This window comes from Symphalangus syndactylus, chromosome 10 (genome assembly GCF_028878055.3).
Source record: "Symphalangus syndactylus isolate Jambi chromosome 10, NHGRI_mSymSyn1-v2.1_pri, whole genome shotgun sequence".
NCBI classification, from domain to species: domain Eukaryota; kingdom Metazoa; phylum Chordata; class Mammalia; order Primates; family Hylobatidae; genus Symphalangus; species Symphalangus syndactylus.
In genome coordinates this window covers 77,783,307-77,809,815 of record NC_072432.2, presented here as the reverse complement: position 1 = coordinate 77,809,815, position 26,509 = coordinate 77,783,307, and the positions used below count along the sequence as shown (strand labels likewise).

Sequence of the window (26,509 nt, the reverse complement as noted above, 5' to 3'; positions counted from 1 at the left end):
TTCTCATCTTCAAAAAAAGGCTTGAAATAGTTTAAGAGTTTTCATTAGTTCTGAAACACTGTGATTATCCAAATATGGACTTCATACTTTTTACATATATTAAACTATTTTAATTAATTTCTCCATAAAAATGTCTTAAAAGTCACATGTTTCATTTTTTCTTATGAATTTGCTTGGAGAATAAAACATAAAATAATAATCACTTTCATATGGGACAGAATCTTCCATAGCCAATAAAAAGTTTATATATGTCAGAGTACTTATGGGCATTTAGGATGAACTATATGCTAAAAGGATTAATGCCACACTTCTTTTCTAATAATTTTAGATCTTCTGCTTAATGTTAAGATATACAAGCTCACATTGAGGTATGTGTTTGTTTAAAAGCATCTCTAGTGATGTCAAAGTGATTATGGTAATAGTGTTAGTGAACTTTTGCTTTTTTGGCTGGACCACTGTGAATCAACAAAGCAAAAGAGAAAGGGAAAAAAAAAGAAACAGAGAGAGGTCACGTCTGAGAGTAGCTAATGGATGCTTTTGGTTTAATGATCTCTAAAATGTATTTTTTAATGCTCCTTAGAATTCAAAGAAACTTCTCCATTAGATTAACTGTTTTAATCACTGGGAACACTGATGTTCTCCAGATGGCCAATCACATTTGTTTTTGGCTTCTGTTACGTGTTTTCATATCTGAATCTCTACAAAATCTGGGCAATCCAATATAGAGCTCTTTGACTCTTTTTATATGAAATAAAGGGGATCATTGTTATATGTCTTTCTTGGATCTGGATAATGATATCTTGCCATTTGATATTTACTGGCAGTATTCAGCAAATTTGCCCTGAAGTATTGATTTATAATAATACATGCTTTCCTGTCAAAAAATTTTGTAGGTGCATGTCTGTGTGCACATGTGTGAGTTTTATCTATATTAATGTGAACTCAAAAGAAAAACACAAATTTTATTTCAGTTAATGTTATGTTTCCATGGTAAAGAAAAAACCTATGGAGATATACCCTAAAAAACTCTTAAGAGTTTCTTTCTGTGATGTGGGTCATATAGAAAATACTTAACAGATCTTTGTCCGATTGATAGTCATTAAAGCTATACTTCAGCTGAACTGACAGGTGAACTGTCAAAATTTTTCTCTTTCTTTTTCTTTTTTTCCCCTTCTTTTAAAAATTATTAGATGTGAGCTATTAGCAGATCAACTCTAGACAAAATTATCAGGGAGATGCCTCTTGACATCTTGACTCTTCAACACTTTTTTCTTTTTTTGACACCAAGCTTCCAACCAGATCCTAAGTTTTCCTTATATAATCCCTGAGTATAAATCAACTACTTATGCTAGAAAATTTACATAATTTTAAAAGGAGCTTATAAAGAGATGTTTAGATGTACATAATGTTTGAACATATAAATACACACACCGCCCCCCATTCAAGGGCCATTCTCAAAAAAATGTATTGGTTATATTACCTACCTACCTTCCTATAGAGTACCTTGGTGAAAAATAGAGTTGGGATGTAAAGCATTCCTTATATCTATAAAAGTACCCAATGTAGGGTCTCTGCACTACTGATTCCACTGATAGGAATGATTCTTAAAAGGGATCTATTGTATGAAAGCCTTTAAATTGTTTTATTATAAGTAGAATAAAAAATATAGGAAATTGGTGAAGATTAAATTAGCAGAAACTATTTGCAGAGCCCAACACTGAAGAAAACACCATGGTGCATAAGCCTTGATTAAAGTTATTAAATAAATTTGAGGAGTAAAAGAATGGTTTAAATTCACTGAAACATGTATATTAGAGGTGAAATGACCATAATAGTGTTTGCATAATGGTTTAAAATTTGGATATTCGTATCAACAGTGTTCCTAATGATATGGGTTCTCTCTTTTTTTATTAGCATGCTTGTTATCTGCAAGAATACAAAATTATAAATTTAATTTTTAAAACAATTTTAAGCTTCTTTAAAGTATAATTAACAATTAGGATTTGTATATAGTTAAGGTTCGTAAGTTTTTTTTTGATGAATGTATGCGTTGTGAAATTATTATCACAATTAAGCTAGTTAACATATTCATCTCTCAGCTACTATTTTCTTTTCTTTTGATTTAAATTTGTGATAACACTTAAGATCTATTCTCTCAGCAAATTTCAAGCATGTACTATTATTAATTGTAGTACCGTACTGTACATTAGATCTCCAGAACTCATTTAGCTTGCATAGCTGAAACTTTATACCCTTTGATCATCATCTCTCCTCTCTCCATCTCCTCCTTTTCCACTGCCACTGTCAACTCTCATTCTGCTTTCTACTGCTATAAGTTTTACTATTTTACATCCAAATATAAGTAAGGTCATTCAATATTTGTTGTTCTGTGTCTGGCCTATTTTACTTAGCATAATGCCATCCAGGTTCATTCATATTGTTTCAAATAGCAATAGTTCCTTCAAATTTAAGGCTGAATACGATTTTATTGTCTAAATATACCACATTGTCTGTATCAGTTTGTTAATATTCAAAATATGTGAAGAACTCTTAAAATTCCATAGCAAAAAAAAAATTAAATAACAGTTTAAAAATGACCAAATGTGGCATGGTAGCTCATGCCTGTAATTCCAGCACTTTGGGAGGCCAAGGCAGGCAGATCACCTGAGGTCAGGAGTTCAAGACCAGCCTGGCCAACATGGTGAAACCCTGTCTCTACTAAAAATACAAAAATTAGCTGGGCGGGGTTTCAGGTGCCTATAATACCAGCTACTCAGGAGACTGAGGCAGGAGAATCTCTTGAACCCAGGAGGCAGAGGTTGCCATGAGCTGAGATTGTGACACTGCACTCCAGCCTGGGTGACAGAGCGAGACTCCTTCTCAAAAATAAATAAATAAATAAATAAATATAAAAAATAAAAATGAGCAAAGGACCTAAATAGATATTTTTTCTAAAAAAGACATACAAATGGCCAACAAGTATATGAAATAGTGCTCAACATCAGAGAAATGCACATAAAATCCAGAATTCTTATTTTCAAATCACAGCCAATCACTCTAAAAGACATTGATATTTGCTGAACAGTTTACAATAATCAATACTGATATCGTAAATATAGAAAAATTAAAATGTACTTAACACACCCCTAGTAATATATTGGCCGTGGTCATGAACACTCATTTATTTCAGGCAGCCAGGGTTTCAAATTATATAATTGCAATGACCTGATTAATACAATGACCTAATTAAGCTCAATGATAGGATTTAATCAAATTAAAGGATTTCATGCATTTCTTCATTCTTGCTAAAATTACCAAGTGATTACAAAGTTTTGTTCATGCAGTGAATATAGAAAAGAATAAAAAATAAAAGGCAAAGAAGAGAAAAGAAAGTCAGGATGGTGTTCTGTAAATAGTGTGTGATATCTGAGGATGCCAATATTTAGGGCTTGGCTTTCTCAGCCTCTTTATAGGAAGATGGACCTCAAAATTATTTGACTCTAAAAGGCTGAAAAGAACCACCATATATGTACATGTCCTTCATGTGGGCAAAACCACTGCAGTTTTTTGAGATTAAAACAAACAAACAAACAAACAAACAAAAACGCACTCGACAAATGGTGAAATTTTATGAGCTGCAAAGCTCATAAAATAAAATTAATCCATGGAAACCTTAATGTTAGGAAGGGATTGGGATTTTATATATTAATGAGTGTTTTTTTTTTTTTTTTTTTGTCGAGACCATATGGAAGTTTGAAAGATGGTATATCCATGTTTTATTTTAAAATCTCATATTAGAATATACATTTTAATAATGATAAAATAAGACATACTATAGAGGAAAAAGAAAGAAGGAACTATTTTCACAAGGCCACTATTTTATTTAGTTGATTAAATAATATTCTTACTCTTTCACAGAAAAAAGTAATTATCTTCCCTTTAACATTTTTAGAAAAAACTGTAAAAATGTAAACTTTGTGATTAGACTGTCATTTCCATACATAGCATTTTTAACAAAATTACTAAGATAAATCTTCATAAAAGCAAAAATATGTTTTTTTCCTGAATGCTATTGTCTTGAGATATTTCAGGAAACACCTAAAATATCACTAAAAAATAAATCAATGTCCAAAAAGAAAGAAGAAAATAATTTGGAGGTTATCTGTCAAAACTGTGTCTTGTTTTAACAATCACAGACATGCTAGAAGAACCAAAACAAGAAAGCAGAGATAACCTTTGATTCTAAAACAGATAAAAGAAACATTTCTAATTATTCTAACTCGCACAATTTTTAACTCTCAAAAAATTGGCACAAGTGTAGTTACTGAATTAAACAATGTTTTAATCTCAAGTTGCTTCAACACTTTTCATTGTAAAAAATTATCTGCTTTATCAGTCATCACTGTGAAATTTTGAGAAGATTTAAGTAAAATATTAGCTTAAAAGTATTCAGATACCATATTTTTAATAATTTGCCAGCTTGATTATTTCTGATGGATTTTCTATCACAGTCAATCTGCGTTCCCTTAACTTTATTTCTAGCTGGAGCCAAATATTAAACAATGACACTATGTATCTTTCTGTACAATTTGCCGGTTTGGGTTACTGTGGAACCTAGGTGCTCCTGAATTGTCCTTGTGAATCACCACTCTGCCGAGAAAAGATTGAACAAAGAAATGATTTATTTACTGAAACATCAATGTATTTTTTAAGCTACATAACTCAAAGATGTTTTACCCAAGATAGAAAAGGCTTTTTGCAGGGATCAAAGTGGTGGTATCTTTAAATAAAAATAGGAGCCATTAAACCATTTTAGGAAATGTTTTAATTATTAAGAAAATAAAATTGTATTAAAATTTTTCTACAGGTTTTTATATTTAAAAGTAGTCTTTGTCAAAATAGTTTTGGAAATCCACTTTCATGCTGCTATTTTGCAAGTTTTCTGTATTTCAGGTGCATGGTCTCTAGAATGGGTTGCTGCTTGGCCTAAATTAATTCAAATGTAACTTAGAGATAATTATATGATATATCTTGCAACCTAATGGGAAATAAAAATAATTACCTTGTATAATACTATCTGACTCAAATAATTGGGATGAGTTCATTGAAATTTCCAAATTTGAGGTGCTTTGAATAGCATAGACTCCCAGAGTATGCAGTGTAAAGAACTCTACGTGAGATATGTTTGTCCACTTTTGTATTTAACTCTTCCTAACTTTCACATTTCTTAATGAGGCTGTTCTTTTTCAAGTGCTGTTCTTTCCAGTAACCAAATCCTCTTTGGGGTTTTCCTATTGTCTTAATTAGAGATACTGTATTTGATTGATTTAATTATCTCTCTACATCATAAAATTTATAGTATTATTTGTATAGACATCTTTAGGAGTCATTCATTGTAATTTTAAAAATAAGTGCTTGACATATTTAGTTTGTGGTGCCATTGATTTTTACCATTATAAAATATACCAAAGTATACAAAATGTATATACATAGCAATTAAATAATGATAGCACTGAATTATGCATTCATAGACATTCTCTTGTTGTGCTGTGTTATTAAAGAAAATTAAAGGACTGGCGCAGTGCTCACGCCTGTAAATCCAGCATTTTGGGAGGCCGAGGTGGGCAGATCACCTGAAGTCGGGAGTTCGAGACCACCCTGACCAACATGGAGAAACCCCATCTCTACTAAAAATACAAAATTAGCCAGGCATGGTGGCGCATGCCTGTAATCCCAGCTACTTTGGAGGCTGAGGCAGGTTAATTGCTTGAACTCGGGAGGCGGAGGTTGCTGAGCTGAGATCATGCCACTGCACTCCAGCCTGGGCAACAAGAGCAAAACTCCGTCAAAAAAGTAAATAAATAAATTATAAAATTTTGAGCTCCTATATTTATTTTATAAATACATGAATGAATGTCATAATTAAAAACTATATGCTATCATATGTAGTTATATGTACCTTTATATAAAATATATAATATATATGAATTAATAAGAGTACATTAATAACTAAGTATAGTGTGTTCTGTTATAAAGTTCTTTAATTATGGGCATATAAACAGGACCTAACTTATAATATATTCTGCTCATATATTTAAATATATTAAATTCTGCTCGTATATTTAAAGATATTAGCCAAGTTAGTCCAGTGATTCCTTTTCTACTCAGTTCCTATCACTTGGAAATTCTCCCCTCATCCCCGATTTTTTTTTAACTTACTGTTTTCTCACAACCTTTTGCTAAGTGACTCCTGGAACACGATACAGTGCTTTATAGTTTATCCTAATGCTGCTCCAGTTCAATTTCGACACTGATAGGACTAACTAAGCGAGATGAATGGAACAAATGGATCCATTCCATTTGTTGGATCTATTTACATTTTGCCTACCAATTTTCCATTTTGACTACCAATTAAAACCCTAAAAGCTGAGGAGATGTTTTTGACTGCAAAGCAGTCTTCTTATCCTGGAACTTGGAATGTCAGTATCTCTACCTAATACTTTCCTTAGTTAGGTCATCAATGCTTTATTGGTCATCACTGTGAAGTCAATTTTGCGAGGATTTAAATAAAATGTTAGCTTAAGAGTATTAGATATCATATTTTTAATAATCTGCCAGCTTGGTTGTTTCTGATGGATTTTCCATCACAGTCAATTTGTGTTCCCTTACTTTATTTCCAGCTGGAGCCAAATATTAAACATTATCATGGTTAGAATGAAATGATGTCATCAGTGTATTAGCACCTATTAAGAACCCTTCAAAAAAGCTGTTATTATTGTTATTATTTTATTCTACTAAGTTGTATGCATTTTAACTGTTCTTATAATTGAATAATTCAATAATTATGTATAATTATGAAGAACTTCAAAGATTAAAATTAACATTCAGTATGATATTCTTCCCCATGGAGATTATACTTTGTGGCTCAATCATCTATTTTAAAAGTTAGCTTTTGTAAAACGACCTGTTACATAATTTGGTAGGTACGTATAAATGCAAATTATCAAACCATTACTGTAAAAAATATGTTGTTGAACTTATATTTTCAAAATGTGTCTTCGTAGACTTACTATGTTAGCTATTGATTTTAAAACCATAAATATGTATTTAAATAAGCTCTCAATCAGGCTAAAGTTACAGCAGAAATATTGCATCATCTAGCACAACTTTAGAAACTCTCTCTTGGCAGTAATTGTCCCTGCCTCCCTTTGGGTATTTTAGGCACTGATATTCTTTAATGGGCCATTAAGAAAGGTGCTTAATTTGAGACACACCTAGGTGCACCGTACTGAGATGAGATAATTTCAAAACGTGTATTTTCTCTCTTGTCTGGTTGCTACTGATACACTAACTACTGAGAATGAAATATGCGAAAATTATATTGCGATATTTTGTGAATTGCAGAAGAGACCACATTTCTTTCATAATCTCAAGAACAATTTAAGACTTGTTATACAGATACCCTTTTTATGTAAAGAATTTTTTAAATGTTAATTTTTCTACTATAGATGTATTTATTTCCATTATTTTACAGTAATCTTTTCTCATTACTGTTTAAGCCCCTTTTGAGAAAATATTGAAATTTTTAAAAAATGTGAATATCAAGGGTTTTAAACTCAAATTGTCTACGTGAAAGAGATATATGGGACTGACCCTCATGATAATCAAACCTCAGTGAAACTATGTTATGTTAACTTAGCTCATGTTGAGATATACCTTCCCCTGCATTCCTCTTTGTCTTGGAAAGTGTTCAAAGAAAGTGTAAGTAAATGTGTATTTTTTCCTTATCCACTGGAAGGAGTTGGAATAGGATGAATTTGACTTTACTACCTCAATTCTTACAATTTCTCTATTCTAGGCTTTATTTTTAAGTCAGTTACTTAGAAACTGTCATTGTTTTCAGAGAAACAGTATTAAGAAGTGAGATGTCGTTTCCTAGTTTAGACTGTAAAATGCATACTGTAGCTTAATATGATTTGGATTATTTAAGAAGATATTTAAAGCTCATTATTCTCAGGTATGGATTTTTTTTTTTTTTTTTTTAACGGAGTTTCGCTCTGTCACCCAGGCTGGAGTGCAGTGGTGTGATCTCGGCTCACTGCAAGCTCCGCCTCCTGGGTTCATGCCATTCTCTTGCCTCAGCCTCCCGAATAGCTGGGACTACAGGCACCCGCCACCACGCCTGGCCAATTTTTTTGAATTTTTAGTAGAGACGGAGTTTCACCGTGTTAGCCAGGATGGTCTCAATCTCCTGACTTCATGATCCGCCCACCTTGGCCTCCCAAAGTGCTGAGATTACAGGTGTGAGCCACCATGCCCGGCTATGGAATTTTTTGTAACCAAACTTGACTGTAGTGCCAGTTGCATTGATAATGATTTTAGAATTTCACAGGATAAGGATGATATTGATTTTATATTGAAATCAAATCCTGGAATTCCATTTATAACACACATTGTCACTAGATACGATATATTTTCACAATTATCAATCATGAACTGCTCAGGTGATTTTATTTATACAGTTGCCATAGGTGTAAGGCTTATTAGTCTATCCTAATCATAAAGGCTCTAAGATAGTAAAAATCCAGTAAATATTAGAAACATTTGAGGATATGTTGACCTATCATATACCAAGTTCCATCTTTGAGTTAGAATTAGTATGAGAAAGTCACTACTAATTCAGCTTTGAAGTTATATTTGGTTATTCTCAGTAATATTCAGAATAATCTCAGTTCCCTTTTTAGGAAAATTAATAACAGAATTAAATACTCTTACTGATTGAAATCATACTGATATATTTTGAAATCTTTTAAAAACTTTTATTTGGGCAAACCTTTCTTTTTTTCTGATTGTTTTCAACTTTTGCTGTAACTTAAAAAGCACTTGCTTGCCTTCTGAGATCCTGGAAGGTCATGGTTCTTGGTTAATCTCCTAGTGAAATCTGTAATGTTGCCCTTCATTTACCCAATACATGCATGAGTAAGATGGGTTATTGCTATCTCTTCAGATGTGCCAAAGACATATATAATGCCAGATAAAAATTATTCACAGTGAAGATATTGAGGGCCTTCTGTTTATGGCATGATTCTTGCAGGCTAAGGTTTGTTTTAATATTTCAGTGTGTAGCTATATTCTAGGTCTTCACCTCACTCCATTCAACCTACAAGTTAAAGACTAATCACACCTAGCTGAAACCTCCTCACATAAGCTCCTTTACATAAGATAGGCTACAGAATCTGTAGTCAGTACAGGTGACGAGAAGCAGTAGAATCTAATGACTGAAAACACAAACCTTGGGTCTAGACTGCTTAGATGCAAATCTGGGGTTGATTACTTTTAACTGTGTGGCCTCAGCAAGTTCTTTAACTCTCCATCCCTTGGTTTCCTCATTTGCCAATTAGGAATAAAATAGCCCCTTCCTTACGGAGTTTTTATAGGATTAACAATAATGTTTATATTTAGAAGCAATTAAATGGGAGGCTTTCAGAACAGTGTCTGGCACAGTAAGGGCTTAATAAATATTAGTAGTTATTATTAGGAAGATGATTATTTTTCTTGGTTCTCTGTAGGTTTTGGAATAAATTCATACATTGCTGTTTGAACTGGATTTATTTACTTTGAAGTAGACACCTATTATGTTCTGAATGTTTTAAGTGTAGCTTACTTGCCCTTCCTGATTTCTAGTAGACTTGGAATCATAAAAATCAATCCTTGATTATTATCATAAATGGCATATTGTTAATAATTGTTAATTTTTAAAATATATTTTAAAATTATAGCTATGTTCATTTAGACTTGTTTTTCATAACTAGTTATCATGAATATTTGAGATTTTATGGGTGATTTTATTTTTAAAGAGCAAAGGTTCTATTTTACCAATTGTATATATAGAAAGAACATGAGGTTCATTTTTTAGTTTTAATTATTGGGGAGCCAAGCAAGTGTTTTCCAAATTAATTGATTTTAACATAATTATTTATATATACCTTTAGTTTAAAACTCACTGATTTTATTTCCAGTTGAACATATCAGTATAGACAAATATTATCAAAGCCTATTGGAAATGTTCTCCAATCAAATGCTTTGTGGGATCTCAGAAAAGATGTTAACTCAAGGGCACTTCACAAGAAAGTGATCCTGTGTCGAACATTAATCTATTTCATGGGTAATAGATGTGCTGCTCTAAAGCCAAAAAATAGCAATGTTCATTAAATATAAATTTGTTTCTAAACATTAATAGACATTTATTAGATCACAACACTATCTGAGAGACAAAGGAAACTTTTATGCTAGAAAAGTTTCCTATTAAAATTACTCTAGAGAGATTGTCTTCTAACTTAGCATCAAGTTATATATTTAAAATATAATTATAAGGGGAAGTGCCTTTTTTACTTCAGCAATAAAAAAATAGGTATTATTTGCCAGTGTTTCAGATGGTGTGTTGAGATTTAGCATTTCATTGCTTGAAACATGTTTTGGGTAACGTTAAAATTAAGGTTAACCATAAAATTAACTGAAAAGAAATAAGTCTTCCTTTCCCTGATCTCTCTGTAACTTATGTAGGGGATTGCAGGGAAGAAATGAGGGAAGAATGGAGGCATGACTCAAAGTTCTAGTGGAAGCGTCACTTTATACCTGAACTACTCTCCCTACTCCCAATTTGATTCAACTTTTTACTGTATCTTCTGTGCCCATCCTGTGTTTTTTTCCTTCTCTTTTCCCTCCTGACTTATGTTTACTTCCACACTGACAAGACATAACAGTGATATTTCTACAACTTGAAAAATTGTTGACTTAACATTCTTCAAATAATCTATTAATTTAAATCACATGCTGAACTTATAGGTCATTGTGAACTCCCACCATACTAAATCTGGCAAATACTGTTACTGACACTGATTGCTTAAGGTATTTTTCTTTTCTCTCCATTTTCTCCTATGTACCATGACCAATTTAATCTTCTAAAAGCATGGTATTTACAATGGACCTTCTGATTCTATCCCCTTTTCTACTCGACCACTCACAATCTTTTATCGAATGTTCTTCTATCCCACTTACCACTAAATGCAATCTCATTTACCATTTATAACCCCACTTTTAAATATAAATCCTTCACTAAATGAGAACAAGAATTTTTCTCATTGATTGAATGCCTACTCTTGCCAGGAAACTTTATAGCTTCTTATATGCATTACCTTTATTTAAGCCTTAAACCACCTGGTAAAATAAGTATTAAATTCAGATGTGAACATTAGGGTATAGAAAATTTAAATAATCTGCTTATGTGATACAGCTCACAACTCAAAAAGAAAGGACTAAAACTGTCCTTTTCACACTCTAAAGCTCATACTGTGTCCGCTATTCATGCTGCTTCTCATGGCCCAGACTTTTTGATGTTTTATACTTGAAAACAGTAGCTTAGTTTTTTTTTTAAAAAAATCTGTGCAGATATAAAGGACTAGGAAAATATGGCTACATTCAGTTCTAGGTCAAGGTAAATACATATTTATTATAGACGAAATTTCTTCCAAGTTGTGTTTGACTTGAATGTGTTATAAAATATACATCTATCCGGATAAGTCATTACTGCCAGATGCAGAACAATACCATTCTATCTAAAAGTGCTATAATTATTTGGAATCAATATTTGATCTCAAATAGCATAATGACTGCTAAGCTGTGTTATGCAAATTTGGAACTCTGACAAAAATATTATACTAAAAAATGCAAAAGCTGCATTTTTTCTGTGATGTCACTAATAGTTTATTAATATAATGATTCATTTAACACCTCTATTAACTCAGGCTCCTCATATCAAACCAAAGATTATTTAAAAAATTGAATTCGCAACAAAATGTTTGAATATTTAGGAGCAATGTAGAGGACTATAACAGTTTTGGAGATATATTTGCTACAAATATTTACCCCCACTCTTAAAAGACAATACTTGGAGTAATTTATATGTGTTGATGTATTTTGTGTCTTTAACTATTATAAATTTCATGATTTGAAACCAATCAAAATGAATTTATATTCCTTGGTATAGCCTTCAAAATATTTCCTATTCCACCCTAATAGATCCTTACTGTCTACTGCTCCTCACTTCTTCCTGAGAAACCAGATGACTTGCAGTTCTGCAACATGCTGCCTTTTCCCACCTCTTTACCTTTACCACAGCAACTCTTAATCCAAAACGTTCTTCCTCCACCTACAGTTGAGTGAGATCTTAGCCGTTCTTCAAATTATAGCACAATTACCACTCTCACAGGTCTTCCAGATCTTTCAAGCTGTGTTATCTCCTCTGTTTTTTTCACCTCTTTTCTTCTTTATCAAATTTGGATTTATATTTTACCACTTGTATTTATTGCATTATCTCATCTTCCTTCTCTTCCTCATCGTTTCCTTCTCCTCTTTCGCTGATTCTTCCTCCTCCTTTAATGCAGGAATTATGCCTTGTATATCTTACCATAACCCCATGATCAAACACAGTGCATACTTGCAATAAATTAACAAAGAAACACACATGTAAATTTGTTGAATTAAACGTTTTTTGAAAATATTAAAGAAGGTGATTAAAAGTTTGTCCTCTATGAATTTCCAAAGGATGTTAGCACTATTTAAGAAAGTATTCATGATTAGAACATTTAACTCATTGTTGCTGCTGACTAAACTCGGTGGTTAAATGCTTTCTTCATACTTATTTAATATAAGGTTATTTGACCCCCTCAATATTGAAAAAAAAAAGAAAAGATGCTTGAGTCTTACTGTAAGTGCCTTGGTTTTCAGAGTCAAATTTTCAGGAGAAACTCTGTGAATAATGGGAGGACTCAAACTAATGATGCTTTACAATTCCATAGTGTATTCACATGCGCTCTGTAAATTGAGAAACAATACATGTAATTTTTCAAGAAAACAAGAAAACCTTAAAGGAGAAGCCTATGTGTAGGTTTCAGACATTGTAAATTATAGTTAACATTTACAAAACATATTTTACTGAGTTCAAACTCCTTTAAAACTCATTTTGCTTTTGCCCAATGATGATCATACCAAATATATTAACATTTGATAGGATGGTGATGGAAAGAACCTGTGTTATAGTCAGGTAATTTTTCTTCTTGCTGTCCTACTCTTTTCCCCTGGGTTAATTGTATCATAGAGCTCTCATTCACATCAGAAGGAGTCTTCCATGTAGAACCACTTTTGGAAAGATCTTTTTTTTTGTGAGAGATGTCCTCTGTCACTTCATAGGGCATGGATTATGAAGCATTGCTGTAATGTGCCTATGATTCTGCAATATTGTAAAATAATGGAAATATTGGAGTCTTGAATTGAATAGTAAGCATTTAAATCCCTCACCTAAGCATTTATGCATAATTACTCTAGTTGAAATATATTTTCTAGTTTTACTAAATTAAATTTCTAAGAAATGCTTGGCTATGTTTGGTTACTATGGACAGATATTATTTACAAAGGTAGAGAGCTATGTGCACACAAATCACGATTACTTTGTTGCTCTGATATCAGATATTTTCTTTACTTGTTAATGAATTGACAAATGATTAAATAAAACAACTGGTTATTCTTCTTTGAAATTTATATCACTTCTTTTTCATTATTTTTGTAGACACAGGGTGTTGTTTGTTGACCAAGCTGGTCTTGAACTCCTGGCCTCAAGCAATCCTCCCACCTTGGTATCCCAAAGTGTTGGGATTACAGGCATGAGCCACCATGCCTGTCCTTATTTCTTTTCTTCATACGTCAATGTTATATTATTTTTACCATTTTATCAAGGTGCCAAATTATACCTTGATACAATTTTATACCACGTTACTATAAATTAATTTTATGTTGTTAAAAAGGTACTTTAGGCAGACGGCTTGTTTTGATTTTTAAACTAAAATGGTTTTAAATTTTTCAAATTTTAAAGTCCAAATACTAACGCTGCAAGAACGCAGATAACACCCAAGTGATAATTCTGAATGCTCCTAAAGTAACTTGTAAGGTCATAGCTATGATTTCCCTCTATGGAACAATGAAAAAAAAAAAACCAAAAAAAACATGCTTAATGGGAAACTTCTGTATTACAATTATCAATTAGGCTATAGGTCTATATACCAATTCACCATTACAATAATACCAAATGGCATTTTTTGTATTTCACATGTGCCAAACATGTCAGAAAACATTGGCCTCCAAAAAGTATATGACAAATACAAGTAAATATGCAAAATAAGGTATGGATTAATAAAAATCTGTAAAGTCAATATTGAAGTAGAATTTGTAGTTAGAATTTATAACAAGTGAAAAGTTAAGAGTTGGGGAAATTTAAACATTTATAAAGAAGATATAGTTTCTTGTCTGTGGTATTATGATGGAAAAGGTGCAATCATATACAGTATACTTTGGGGAATGTTTGAGAGTAAATTATCTTACAGAAATGTGATTTAAGAGTAGCTAACACATTCCCAGGATAAGCAGTTTTGAGATTCTAATGTTAACCTGTGTTTGGTGTACAGAAAGGAAGCTAATATAAGATAGAAATATAAATTTTTAGCATGATTTGAAAAGAAGAGAATATTAAAAAATTAAACTGGGGAAACAATTATGACACCAGAATTCAAGATGAAAGTTTCCTGAAAGTAAAATCAATGTCTCCTGTTTAGAAGACTTACTTTTGTTGAAAGGAATAACAAAAAAATTTCAAATTCTTTTAGAGTATAATTGTGTTAGATTTGAATAAAAATTAGCATAGTTAATAAATAAGGAAATTTCCAAGTAGTTAATGAGGGAAGATTTTAGTTATTTAAGCTTTTTGTAGAATTTCTTTCCATACTGTATTCTTTTGTAACTTTTAGTGGAACTCATGTCAAATAGCACAACTTTAAAATTCTAAATGTAAACATTAATGATGTAAATTAGGTCATTTTAATCAACTTCACTTTTAAATTTTGGATATTGTGAAGAATAGTGAACTTAGTTTTGTTTGAAGACAGATAACCACTAAGATTTTTATAAGAAAAGAAATTTGTTTGGTGAAGTTAATGACAACATTTCAATGGAAAAATCATCATAAAATGTTTTCTTTTAAAAAACTGTTATAATTCAGGGTGGTGATACATATTTCTGTAGGTTATGAGAAATTTATTAGCTATTAAAACTTGTATAATTGTTGCAAGTTTATTATATATATCCTCTAATTAGCACAGTATTGGAGTTGTGAGTAAGAGAGATGCAGGTGGTGAGGCTGGAATGTGAGAACATGTCACCCTCTTCAAATAATCACTTTTATTCTTATAAATTCTGTTTCCCACCTCTACATTACAATTATGAAAACAAATCCCTATGCCTAAATCAAATGTCAAATGTCTGAGTAGAGATGGCTCTATGTCCTGCTGCAATACCTTAAAAGAAATCATTATTAATAACTGATAGGTATGTACTTCCTTATTCTTTCTATAAAATAACTTTCACCCATTGTTTCAACAATGTAAAATATATATCATATGAAATAAATGATTCTGGTTGTAATTGAAGCCAAAGTTAGCAATAGCAATACTCCTCTTCACTATGGAAATAATTTTATCTCCTCCTCCGAAAGATGCGCCACTGTAATTAGGGTGGTGTCCTGAAAAGCACCGCCCTTTGTGTGTTCTTTGTCCTCTCTAATCTGCGAGCTTTCCTGCCTGCCTCATGTATCCATGCCGTTCTGGGTTCTCCACTCTTCACAATCAAATAATGTTTCATTTAAGCAAGGCCTAAGTCTTCTTTGGAAATCCCGTGTTGTACCCTTCCTTTGCACAATTAACATTCCTAATTATTTTCATCCATCTTCTTGTTTATTTGTGCCATAGAGGAAAGAGCACTAATGTTGAAGTAATTTGGCTTGAAATTCTAGACACATAACATACCTGATTTTCCTTCTCAGTGAACATAGAACAATGTTATCTGCTTTATATATTTGTATGGACAATTACATTAGGAAATTTGTGTAATATCTAGCACCATGTGTAGCATGTGATAAGTACTTAAAGGAAGGTTAATTCTTCTCTATCTTGTGACTTCATTTACTTTACTGTGTCCTGTTTTGTTTTTTTTTTCCACTACAGTATGGGTTGTGAGAAAAACTGTTCTACTAATTTGCGTTTTCTATAAAATCTACTGTGGTAGAAATTGAGTATACATGTTTGAGAAAATGAATAAATAATTCACCTAGATGGCAGCTCATAATTTCTTCCAGTAATGAAATGCTATATATACATTTACTTTCTATTTATGTGTATGCATGTGTATGTGTATGTGTATGTGTATGTGTATGTGTATGTGTATGTGTGTGTATAGATACATCTCCTGATACCAACTTTTGACTCTTGTATACTCCATGGTCACAGAGAAAGGCAAAAAAGACACAGAAAAAGAATGTTGAGGTTTGCTAGGATAGAGCATTGTGATCTTGTTTATGAATCTGTCAATTATCTGTCAACTTAAATATCCCTCTTCAAGTAGCTGTCAGTTATTTTGCGCATTTTAAATAATGTAATTTTAAATTAGCAATTACTTTCAAAATTTATTTTCTGAATTATACACTTATGACAATTGAGAATAGATTTTCAGGTTTTCTTGTGAGTCAGAGTTGGGTAAGAGAAAACAAAATGAAAATGTTGCACATGATTCCTTTTCACTTAGTTTCTGTTTTATCTCAACCACATATTTCATTTCTTGTCAATGCTTTCTCTATTTGTAAAAGTAAAATATTATGGGGTTGTCTAGAATGACCTTTGTTTCCCATAATATCAATGAAATTAAAGAGAAAACTCTGTATATATATTGTCTCCATGTTTAGTACTGTAGGAGCCGATGTATACAATAGTAATCAATAAATATTTTTTAGTTAAATTATCAAATGATCTTGCTTCTTATGGATTCACATTGAAAGGATGAGTAGGATAAAATAATTGCCAATGCTATAGCACCTACCACATGCCAGCACTGTTCTTGGCTATTATTATGTATTTTATATAATTAAAATTTACAAATTTTAAGTCATTTAATGTTCATAGAACCATATGAATTAAGTAGTATCACCCTACCCATTACACAGATAGAAAAATGGAGATGCTATAGTTAAATGACCATCGACAGGAGAACTGAGACGCTGTATAGTTAAATGACTTGCCCAACCTAGTAGAACAGTAATTGAGATCAGGTTGTCTGGCTCCAGAATGCGTGCTCTTAACTGCCATGCCGTAAATAACGATATCAAAACATCTGATAAACTTGTGTAATTTTGCCTTTTAGTAAAGACTTTGGTTTTATTTTGACAGAATGAAGTGTATTAATACATTCCTCAGTAAACAATTTTGAATATCCCTTTTCAGAAGTTTTTAAACTTAATTCTAAAAATCTGAAATTATTGAAAATATGTATCAATCTCCAGGACAAAAAGAAGAAAAGAAAGACAGAAAGAATTAAAGAAAAAGGGAAGGAAGGGAGGGAGGGAGAGAGGGAGGAAGGAAGGAAGGAAGGAAGGAAGGAAGGAAGGAAGGAAGGAAGGGGAAGGGAAAGGAAGGGAAGGAAGGGGAAGGGAAGGGAAGGGAGGGAAGAAAGGAAGGAAGGAAAGCCCAATTTGTGCTTGATTGATCAGTTTGAAAGGTGCTGACTGTAAAAGATGGTGTCTTCAGGATTTGGATTATGTTCCTTTAGTATTTTGGTTTCCTAAGATAAATCTTGGGAAGACTTGAAGAGGAGGCAACTACACTAGTTTGGTTTAATAAAGTTACTTTTTCAGTGCTTAAAGTTATTAATGCTTTACACCTCTAAGCAAGATTCCTCATCTTGAATTGTACAATCCTGGAGAATAGGTTGCATGTTTTCTTCAATATTCTATTCCATGTTTCTAGACCCACTGCTTTGTATTTTAGTGAGCATTCAATTAACCTCTGTTGAATGAATTAATTATGTTCGAACTGCATTTTAATTTAGTTTGTATCTATATGCTTACTGTTAAAAATAAGCTATTTAAAATGAAACATCAATGAAAATGAAATTTGGGGCATAATAATCTATCTTTAATCATCATACATTGTTATTTAGATAATACTTTGCCTTGATTTTCAGTACTGAAGCTTTTGACATTCAAACAAAAAGAGTAACATCTTTTGTAAACATAAATCTATGATGTTCACAGATTTACAGAGACGTTTAGAAAAGTAAAGTAGTTAATATGTAGAATAATTTCTGAATGAATATTGCAGCCTGAGATGAAAGTGAGACTCATATATTTACCTTTCGTTTTAAACTTATTTATGGTAACAGTGATAAATGAAATATTTTACTATTCTAATGTTAGTGAAATTATACTATATAGTATAATTATATTGTATAAGTAAATTATACTATATAGTATATAATTATACTATATATAATACATATATATATATATATATATATATGTATATTTAGCCAGGTGCAGTGGCTCACGCCTGTAATCCCAGCACTCTGGGAGAGAAATTATACTATATAGTATAATTATATTGTATAAGTAAATTATACTATATAGTATATAATTATACTATATATAATACATATATATATATATATATATATATATGTATATTTAGCCAGGTGCAGTGGCTCACGCCTGTAATCCCAGCACTCTGGGAGGCCGAGGCAGGTGGATCACCTGAGGTTGAGAGTTCAAGACCAGCCTGACCAACATGGAGAAACCCCCTCTCTGCTAAAAATACAAAATTATCCTGGGTGAAGCTACCCGGGAGGCTGAGGCAGGAGAATTGCGTGAACCCGGGAGGCAGAGGTTGCAGTGAGCCGAGATCGCGCCATTGCGCTCCAGCCTTGGCAAAAAGAGTGAAATTCCATCTCAAAAAAAAGAAAAAAAAGGCCAGGCGTGGTGGCTCACACCTGTAATCCCAGCACTTTGGGAGGCCGAGGCGGGCGGATCATGAGGTCAGGAGATCGAGACCATCCTGGCTAACACGGTGAAACCCCGTCTCTGCTAAAAATACAAAATTTAACCTGGCGTGGTGGTGGGCGCCTGTAGTCCCAGCTACTCTGGAGGCTGAGGCAGGAGAATGGCTTGAACCCAGAAGCCGGAGCTTGCAATGAGCCGAGATCGCGCCACTGCACTGCAGCCTGGGCAACAAAGCGAGACTCCGTCTCAAAAAAAAAAAAAAAAAAAAAAATCAGTATATTTAAGTTAATTTGTTCAGTAGAGACTGAATTATTTATTTCATTAAGATATGAGGCCAGGATATAAACATGATGGCAATATATGTATTGTATAAATAATGTCTTTGGATTACTTACTTATTTTATACAATAACCCTTTTTTTTTCTTTTTTGCAGGTTTCAGATTTGGGATATTGGTGTTTCTGTTTCGGAGAAATTATTCTTTTTCTTTTTAATTTGAAGAAAAATCATCAGTCTTGGAATACAGAAGAGGAACTAGAAATACACGTATTTTGTTTCACATTTGAACAGTCATTCTTGAGGAATATTCCATACCTGAGTAGACAGCCATGTGGCCATCGCAGCTACTAATTTTCATGATGCTCTTAGCTCCGATAATTCATGGTAAGATTTTTGTGTAATGCTTAATGTTGTCTCACTTATTCATACTAGACACTTCCTTGGGATCTTTGCTCTGAGATTGCTTTGTAGTTTTTCCTTACCATATGTTAGTATGAGTAAGTTAAAATAAAAGAACATAATGTGTATTTCTTTTTTTTTTTTTTGAGTTGGAGCCTCACACTATCACCCAGGTTCGAGTGCAGTGGCGCGATCTCGGCTCACTGCAACCTCTGCCTCCTGGGTTCATGCCATTCTCCTGCCTCAGCCTCCTGAGTAGCTGGGACTACAGGCACCCACCACCATGCCTGGCTAATTTTTTTTTTTTTTTTCTTTTTTTTTTTTTTTTTTTTTGTATTTTTAGTAGAGACGGGATTTCACCATGTTAGCCAGGATGGTCTTGACCTCCTGACCTCGTGATCCGCCCTCCTCGGCCTCCTAAAGTGCTGGGATTACAGGCGTGAGCCACCGCGCCCAGCCCATAATGTGTATTTTAAGCTGAAATAGTTATGAGTTTCCACTTGTATTTCTTAAAGTGCCTATTGAAATGTATTTAAAACCAAAAGGCTTTTTAAAAAGAGCTCTTGCATTTTATTTTTAGTCTTTACCACACTTTTGGAAAATCAGCTGAAATATTAATTATCTCATTTATTGTGATTTTTTTTGCTTGCATAGTTTCATACTTAAAAAAACATTTTTAATGTAGTAAATTTGGGCATTTGAAAGAAAACTCCAAAAGTAAAATCCTACTTATTCAAAAGTATCTGCTTTCCAAAACCAAGTAATTATTTTTTCTCTGAGTATTTACTACTCTGCACAATCTTTAATATACAGAACACTAACTATAACCTCCCAATAAAGGGAAATAGTTTTTGTACTATACCTTGTAATGCAAAAACGCAAACAAAAAAAAAACAAAAGAGCGGCTGGGCATGGTGGCTCACGCCTGTAATCCCAGCACTTTGGGAGGCCGAGTTGGGCAGATCACAAGGTCAGGAGATCAAGACCATCCTGGCTAACATGGTGAAACCCTGTCTCTACTAAAAATACAAAGAAATTAGCAGGGCACGGTGGCGGGTGCCTGTAGTCCCAGCTACTTGGGAGGCTGAGGCAGGAGAATGGCATAAACCTGGGAGGCAAAGTTTGCAGTGAGCCAAGATCGTGCTACTGCATTCCAGCCTGGGTGACAGAATGAGACTCCGTCTAAAAAAAAAAAAAACACACACAATAAAATAATATTAATGTATGTTTTCACTTTTTAAAGAAAGGTGATTATGGAAACATGCCAATATACTTAATAGACATGTATACTTAATGTGTTCATTTAGACATCTTTGTATTTATAACAGAAATATGATAGTTTAGAAATGATGTACCTTTGCAAATTTTATAAAATATATCACATTATTTAATATATAAGCGAGACATTTATATTCTGTACAACTTAGAGTAATATTCACTGAATCTCAAACCTGGTAAATTAAAGTCTATATGTATGTTCCTCTTACACAATTTAATGTTTTTGGCTAATTATTGATTTTTTCACTAAGATGAAAATGTTGTAATATAGTCACTCTTTCATATGTTGACGATAATTATAGCAAAGAAAAAAGGACACAGCTGTATTTGCCACTGCTTAGGAGGTCTCAGAATATTATAGTGTCGCAAGCAGCTGAAATGAATGTTTAGCCTCTTTAGCTCACTTTTGGTTTTTAATTGACTACAGAAACCCATTGTAGTTCATCAGTGATGCAATTCTGAATCTGGCCTGTGTTCTTAAGTTTTAACATGAATTGCATTTTGCTGTCATTCTAAATACTGGGTAAAATAACTTCTTTTGAAGTTTTCCTTTAAAGTTCCCTGGATGCAACATATTTAGTTCTAACAATTCACTATTTTATAAGGTAGAGATGTTTGTGGAGTATCCTACTTACTCAACCATCTTGTTTTAAGCAAATTTGTCTAAAATTTCAAAATATTTTCTTAATTCATATACTTACACATTCACATTCTCTGCATGGGCACTTATAACATTTTGTGATGTGGGAAAATAAAAATAATTATGTTACTTGAGACAATGCTTTTCTAATTAACCATATATGTAAAGGTGACTTAAATTAGATTTTTTATGTTATAAAAATTCCTCCCTTATAATGTTATTTTGAGAATAAAATAAATAGCATATGTAAATAATGCAGCACAGTGCATAGAAAATATTAAGTGCTTGAACATGTGAATTTCCTTCATCATATAATCTATCCCTCCAGTTAATTTTTGTTGCAGTAAATTATAACAACCAGGAATTAGCTAGCCGTAAGAGCCGATTTATTTAATGTTTATACTAGGGAAAAAAGAAAAATATTTGCATATATATTTACACACACACAATTCATATTCAAAAGATCAATCTAAAATTACCCTTGTTAGAGAAAATTAGGTTAAAAATAGCAGAAACAGACATTGTAAGAAAGATTCCTTTTTCAGAACTAAAATTCCTGGTTCCTAAAACTGACACATACTATGTATTTCAGTGGACCCCTAAATGCGGCTGAGCCATGGGTCTTGGTTCTTGGTTTGGGAACTGATAGTCTGCATTGAAAGCACACACACACACACACACACAGAGAGAGAGAGAGAGAGAGAGAGAATATCTCCAAGTAATTCTTAGAAGTATTAAATCAACCCCTAGTATAATAATAGGACACATAAAAGACTGACCTGGTATGTAAAATACTCTGGGTTAAAAAAATAATCATTTCCATTTTATGTGGACTAATTCAATATTATCTTGAGTTTTGAACCATAGAGGAGAAAACAATATAGAAGCTTTTTACTTATAAACTTTTTCCTTTATTTTAAAACTTTGCACCTGAGAAAATACGAGTCGGTTTTGTCTTCCTTCTTTAAGAAGGCTTTTTCTTTTGCCTTTGTGATACCACTTCTGACTTGTGAATGAAGGGCTTTATAAGCAGCCTTTTGGAACCTAACTTGCTCATAAATAGAAAAATGTACCTTTGATCAAGTGCTGAAATATAATAGGATAGGAATTTTTAGAGTCCCCATCAATCCTGGCTTAAAAGAATACTGAGTAATTTGAAACCTTAGATGACTGGGTTAAAATGTATGTCACAGTTATAGAAGTACTTTTGGTTCCAACATATCCTCTGCTGACGTCTCCTTGCTGCTGTTGTTGAGATGTCCAGATTTTTTGCTCTCTTGACCATTGGGAATTAATTCTTCTGGGTAATGGTCTGAATTGCTATCCCTTTCTTCAGAGAAAATAATGATGATGACTACTGATTTTATAGCCATAAACTTTAGATGTTTTAGTTCACTTAATATTCACTATAATTGCGTGGGTTTATTTTTTATTATTTGTTATTATTATCATAATCACTATCTTTACAGGTAAAGACATTGAGGTACACAGTGGTAAAGTAAATTGTGGTCACACAGCTATTAAGGGACACAGAGGGAATTTAAAATCAAGGACTTCGCTTTTGAGCTCTGCTCTTGCTGGCAGTAGATATCCAATTCCTATCAAGGCCATTCCTCTTTACATAGAATCTCATCTCAACTCTCCTGGTCACTTGGGAGCAGGTGAGGCAGAAACATTGACCATCTGCCTCTTCCATGTTCTTGGGACAGACAGACTGTTGTTCTGAAGCCTGACAGACCAGAGATGAAATTCCAGCTCTGCCACCTATTGACTCTGTAATCCTGTTTATCTGAAAACTGGCTAATAAATATCATTAATTTACCCACTACAAGCCAGAAAACTGCTAGATGCTAAAGACAGGATCGTGAACAAAAGACTTGTATTTCTTCCCTCAACGAGCTTACAGTAACCTAAAAATGTGTAGCTTAATATAATTTTCATCAGTAAAAATGAACATTTATTCCTTGCAGAGCTATTTTAAGAAATGGATGCAAGGATGTATAACTTCTAACATGGTGCTTTGGCATTTGATAAACCTTTCACTTTTTTCCCTACTCCTTTCTTACCTTGAAATAGAGGTAAACCCCTGAGCACTAGGTAAGGAAAATAAGTAATTACTGTTATTCTAACCATGAGAATGGAAAGAAATCTTTTTCTACTCAAACCTCAGAATCTGTGTTTTGCCAAACATTTCTAAATACTAGTATCTAAACAAAATTATTGTCCATAGTACTAATATCTAAACAAAATTATTCTCACCATGTAGGAATGTTTAAATTACTATTTTAATTGGTTATATATAATTGTTAGTGTTATATTTTTGCATAATCTCTACATGAACAAAATTAGAAACTAAGCTAAAGAATTACTTCTGATAATGTTTAGGCTAGTTGAATAATCCCCACTTGCTCTAAATAGTCTGGTCAGTGTTTTGCACAGAAAAACAAAACAAGTACATCAATAACACATAAATATGTACAATTTTTTAAATTAGGAAATGTCTCTGATTCTGTGTTTATCTGTCCATATTCTGTGTCTCTGTGTACTTCTGTATTTCTCTTTTTCTGTTTTCCATGACTGTGTCCCCTTCCTGTAGAGCCATAATATCCTTATCTATAATGCAATGAGACCTGGCAGAAGTAAAGAGGAGCAGCTGAAGCAGATGGCCAGTTCTTTGCTGTGCACTACTGTAGTGTTGCATGAAGATAAAGGATTCTTTTTGTTGTTGTTCTATTGATATGGTTGGGAGCAAGGGAAAATAAGGAAATTGGAGAGCAAGAACCCAGTAATAACGTAGGTACCTGGGGCTCATTTTGATTGGCAGTAAAGAAACATCAAGGTCCAATGTGGGACCTTGGGCTGGGAGATCTGTTCCTGAGAGGTAACTACACCGAAGCCCCGGATGATTGGGAGCTCAGAAGGTGATTGTGGTGCTCAAATATTTCACCTACATCTCAGCTTAATTGAACCTCACTTGTAAAAACTGAATCATAGTTGAAGAGGTACAAAGCAGGATCATTGGCACTTAAACCAGGAATAATGGCGAGCAGTATGTTTTATAGCGTCTTCACAGAAAAAGAAAACTGCAATATAAAAAAAATGCTTCGAGAACCAGCTTATACATATTTTTTTTTTTCTGCAATTGTATTGTTAAAGTTGCATCTGTATTTATATGTTCAGGGACTTTACTGGTTAGCCTGCATTTTATCATGTGCAACAAATTACTTATAATAAACAGTTCTTAGTAGGGACAAAAGAGTGATCAGATGCATATTTGTTTTTATATAATTTTCACTTTATTGTTAATCTGTGTTTACAATTATAATACTAATGTCAAGGATTTAAGATAATAGTCATATATTTTGTAACTTCTAAGATATGAAACTTGAAAAAGTACAAAATTACATTTAACTACGTGGCATTTTATCATATAATTCTTTCTATGAAGATGTGTTTTATTAGTTGTGTTTTATTAGTTGTGAAAGAGTCAGGTTGACTTCTAAGCTCTGCTTAACTTGGTTATTTTTAGAAATTAATCATCCTTGAAATGTTTATAATGCTTGCCAACTAGGTAATTTGTAATATCTGCAGTAATATAACTATGTTTATGGTCAAATACATTATACAGAAAAATCTGTGTCATGGTAATGATATATGAGGTTACTGCTAACACATCCAGCACCATCCACATTAGCCAGTGGGTACTGAGTTTTAAAATAGGTATTTTGTAAGCTGACTGCACAATCGCTAATATCACAATGTAAGCTACAAACATGCATGGCTGATAGCTTTACTTTATATGTAAGAATTTGTTTAAAAACTTTCTCAAATACTCAGTATGCAGGTTGGCAATTGGAAAACATTTTTTTTTTTTTTACTTTTGTACTTGCAAAAGGTGTTACATATGAATTTAATTGTAGTAATAATCTATGAGTGACGTGCACATACTTGGAGTAAAATAGCATTTTTCTATATTGAAATTTTATGTGTTGTGACTATTTGGCGTGTTTGTAATTTATCACATTTTTTATATTTCTTGGTCTGCAGTGGACTCTGACTGCAATAGGGTTGTTGTTTTATACTTAATGTTGAACAAATTTAAAAATATTTGAATATGCAATATGAAGTCTTTTTTTTATTCTTTGGATTACTATTTACTTTAATCCTCAGTATAATTGGGTTATTTATAAATGGGTCATTTTTCTTTATATTGTCAAATTATAAGCATTCTTTATAAAAATATCTTTTTTGAAAAGACGGTAAGATATCGTTAGAAGACATTTAAAGAGATTTTTAGACTATATTTTCTAAGAGTAGCTTTTAAATTTTTTATTTATTTTTAAAATTTCAATTTTAAGTAAAAATTTCAAATATTGTTATTAGTAAACAATATTTTTTATTAATACATAATATTTGTACATGTTTATGGGGTACTTATGGTATTTTGATACATGCATACAGTGTATAATGATCAAATCGGAGTACTTAGGATATTCGTCCCTTCAACCATTTTTCATTATTTTGTTTTGGGAATGTTTCAGATTTTCTGGTAGGCTATTTGCCTGGAGTTACCCACTTAAATTCTCATCTATTTTATGTTGAATCATGCACCATTTGTCTACCTTCATCACTTCAAATTCTCCAACCCCCTTTTTGTAAGACAGGGTCTCACTCTGTTACCCAGGCTGTAGTGCAGTGGCATAATCAGAGCCCACTGTAACCTCAACCTCCTGGGCTCAAGCAATCCTCCCACTTCAGCCTCCCAAGTAGCTAGGACCACAGGCATGTGCCATCACGCCTGGCTAATTTTTAAAATTTTTTCATAAAGATGGAGTCTTGCTATATTGCCCAGGCTGGTCTCAAACTCTAGACCTCCAGCAATCCTCCTGCCTTGACCTCCCAGAGCACTGGGATTACTAGTGTGAACCACTGTACCCAGCCCCCTTTTACTCATGTATTTGATTCCTCAAAGTAGTTCATTCATTCAGA

At 32.7% G+C, this 26,509-nt stretch overlaps 1 protein-coding gene across 22 annotated transcripts in view; it reads left to right on the top strand.

Moving 5' to 3' along the window:
- The window catches only part of ADGRL3 (adhesion G protein-coupled receptor L3), an 873,224-nt gene that overhangs the window by 283,326 nt on the left and 563,389 nt on the right, over nucleotides 1-26,509 (top strand). For all 22 annotated transcript variants that reach the window (XM_055297496.2, XM_055297489.2, XM_055297484.2 and 19 more), the window contains exon 3: nucleotides 19,360-19,587. In XM_055297496.2, the coding sequence (XP_055153471.1) occupies nucleotides 19,533-19,587 (55 nt within the window). In that variant the 5' untranslated portion in view covers nucleotides 19,360-19,532. The remainder of the gene's footprint in view (nucleotides 1-19,359; nucleotides 19,588-26,509) is intronic.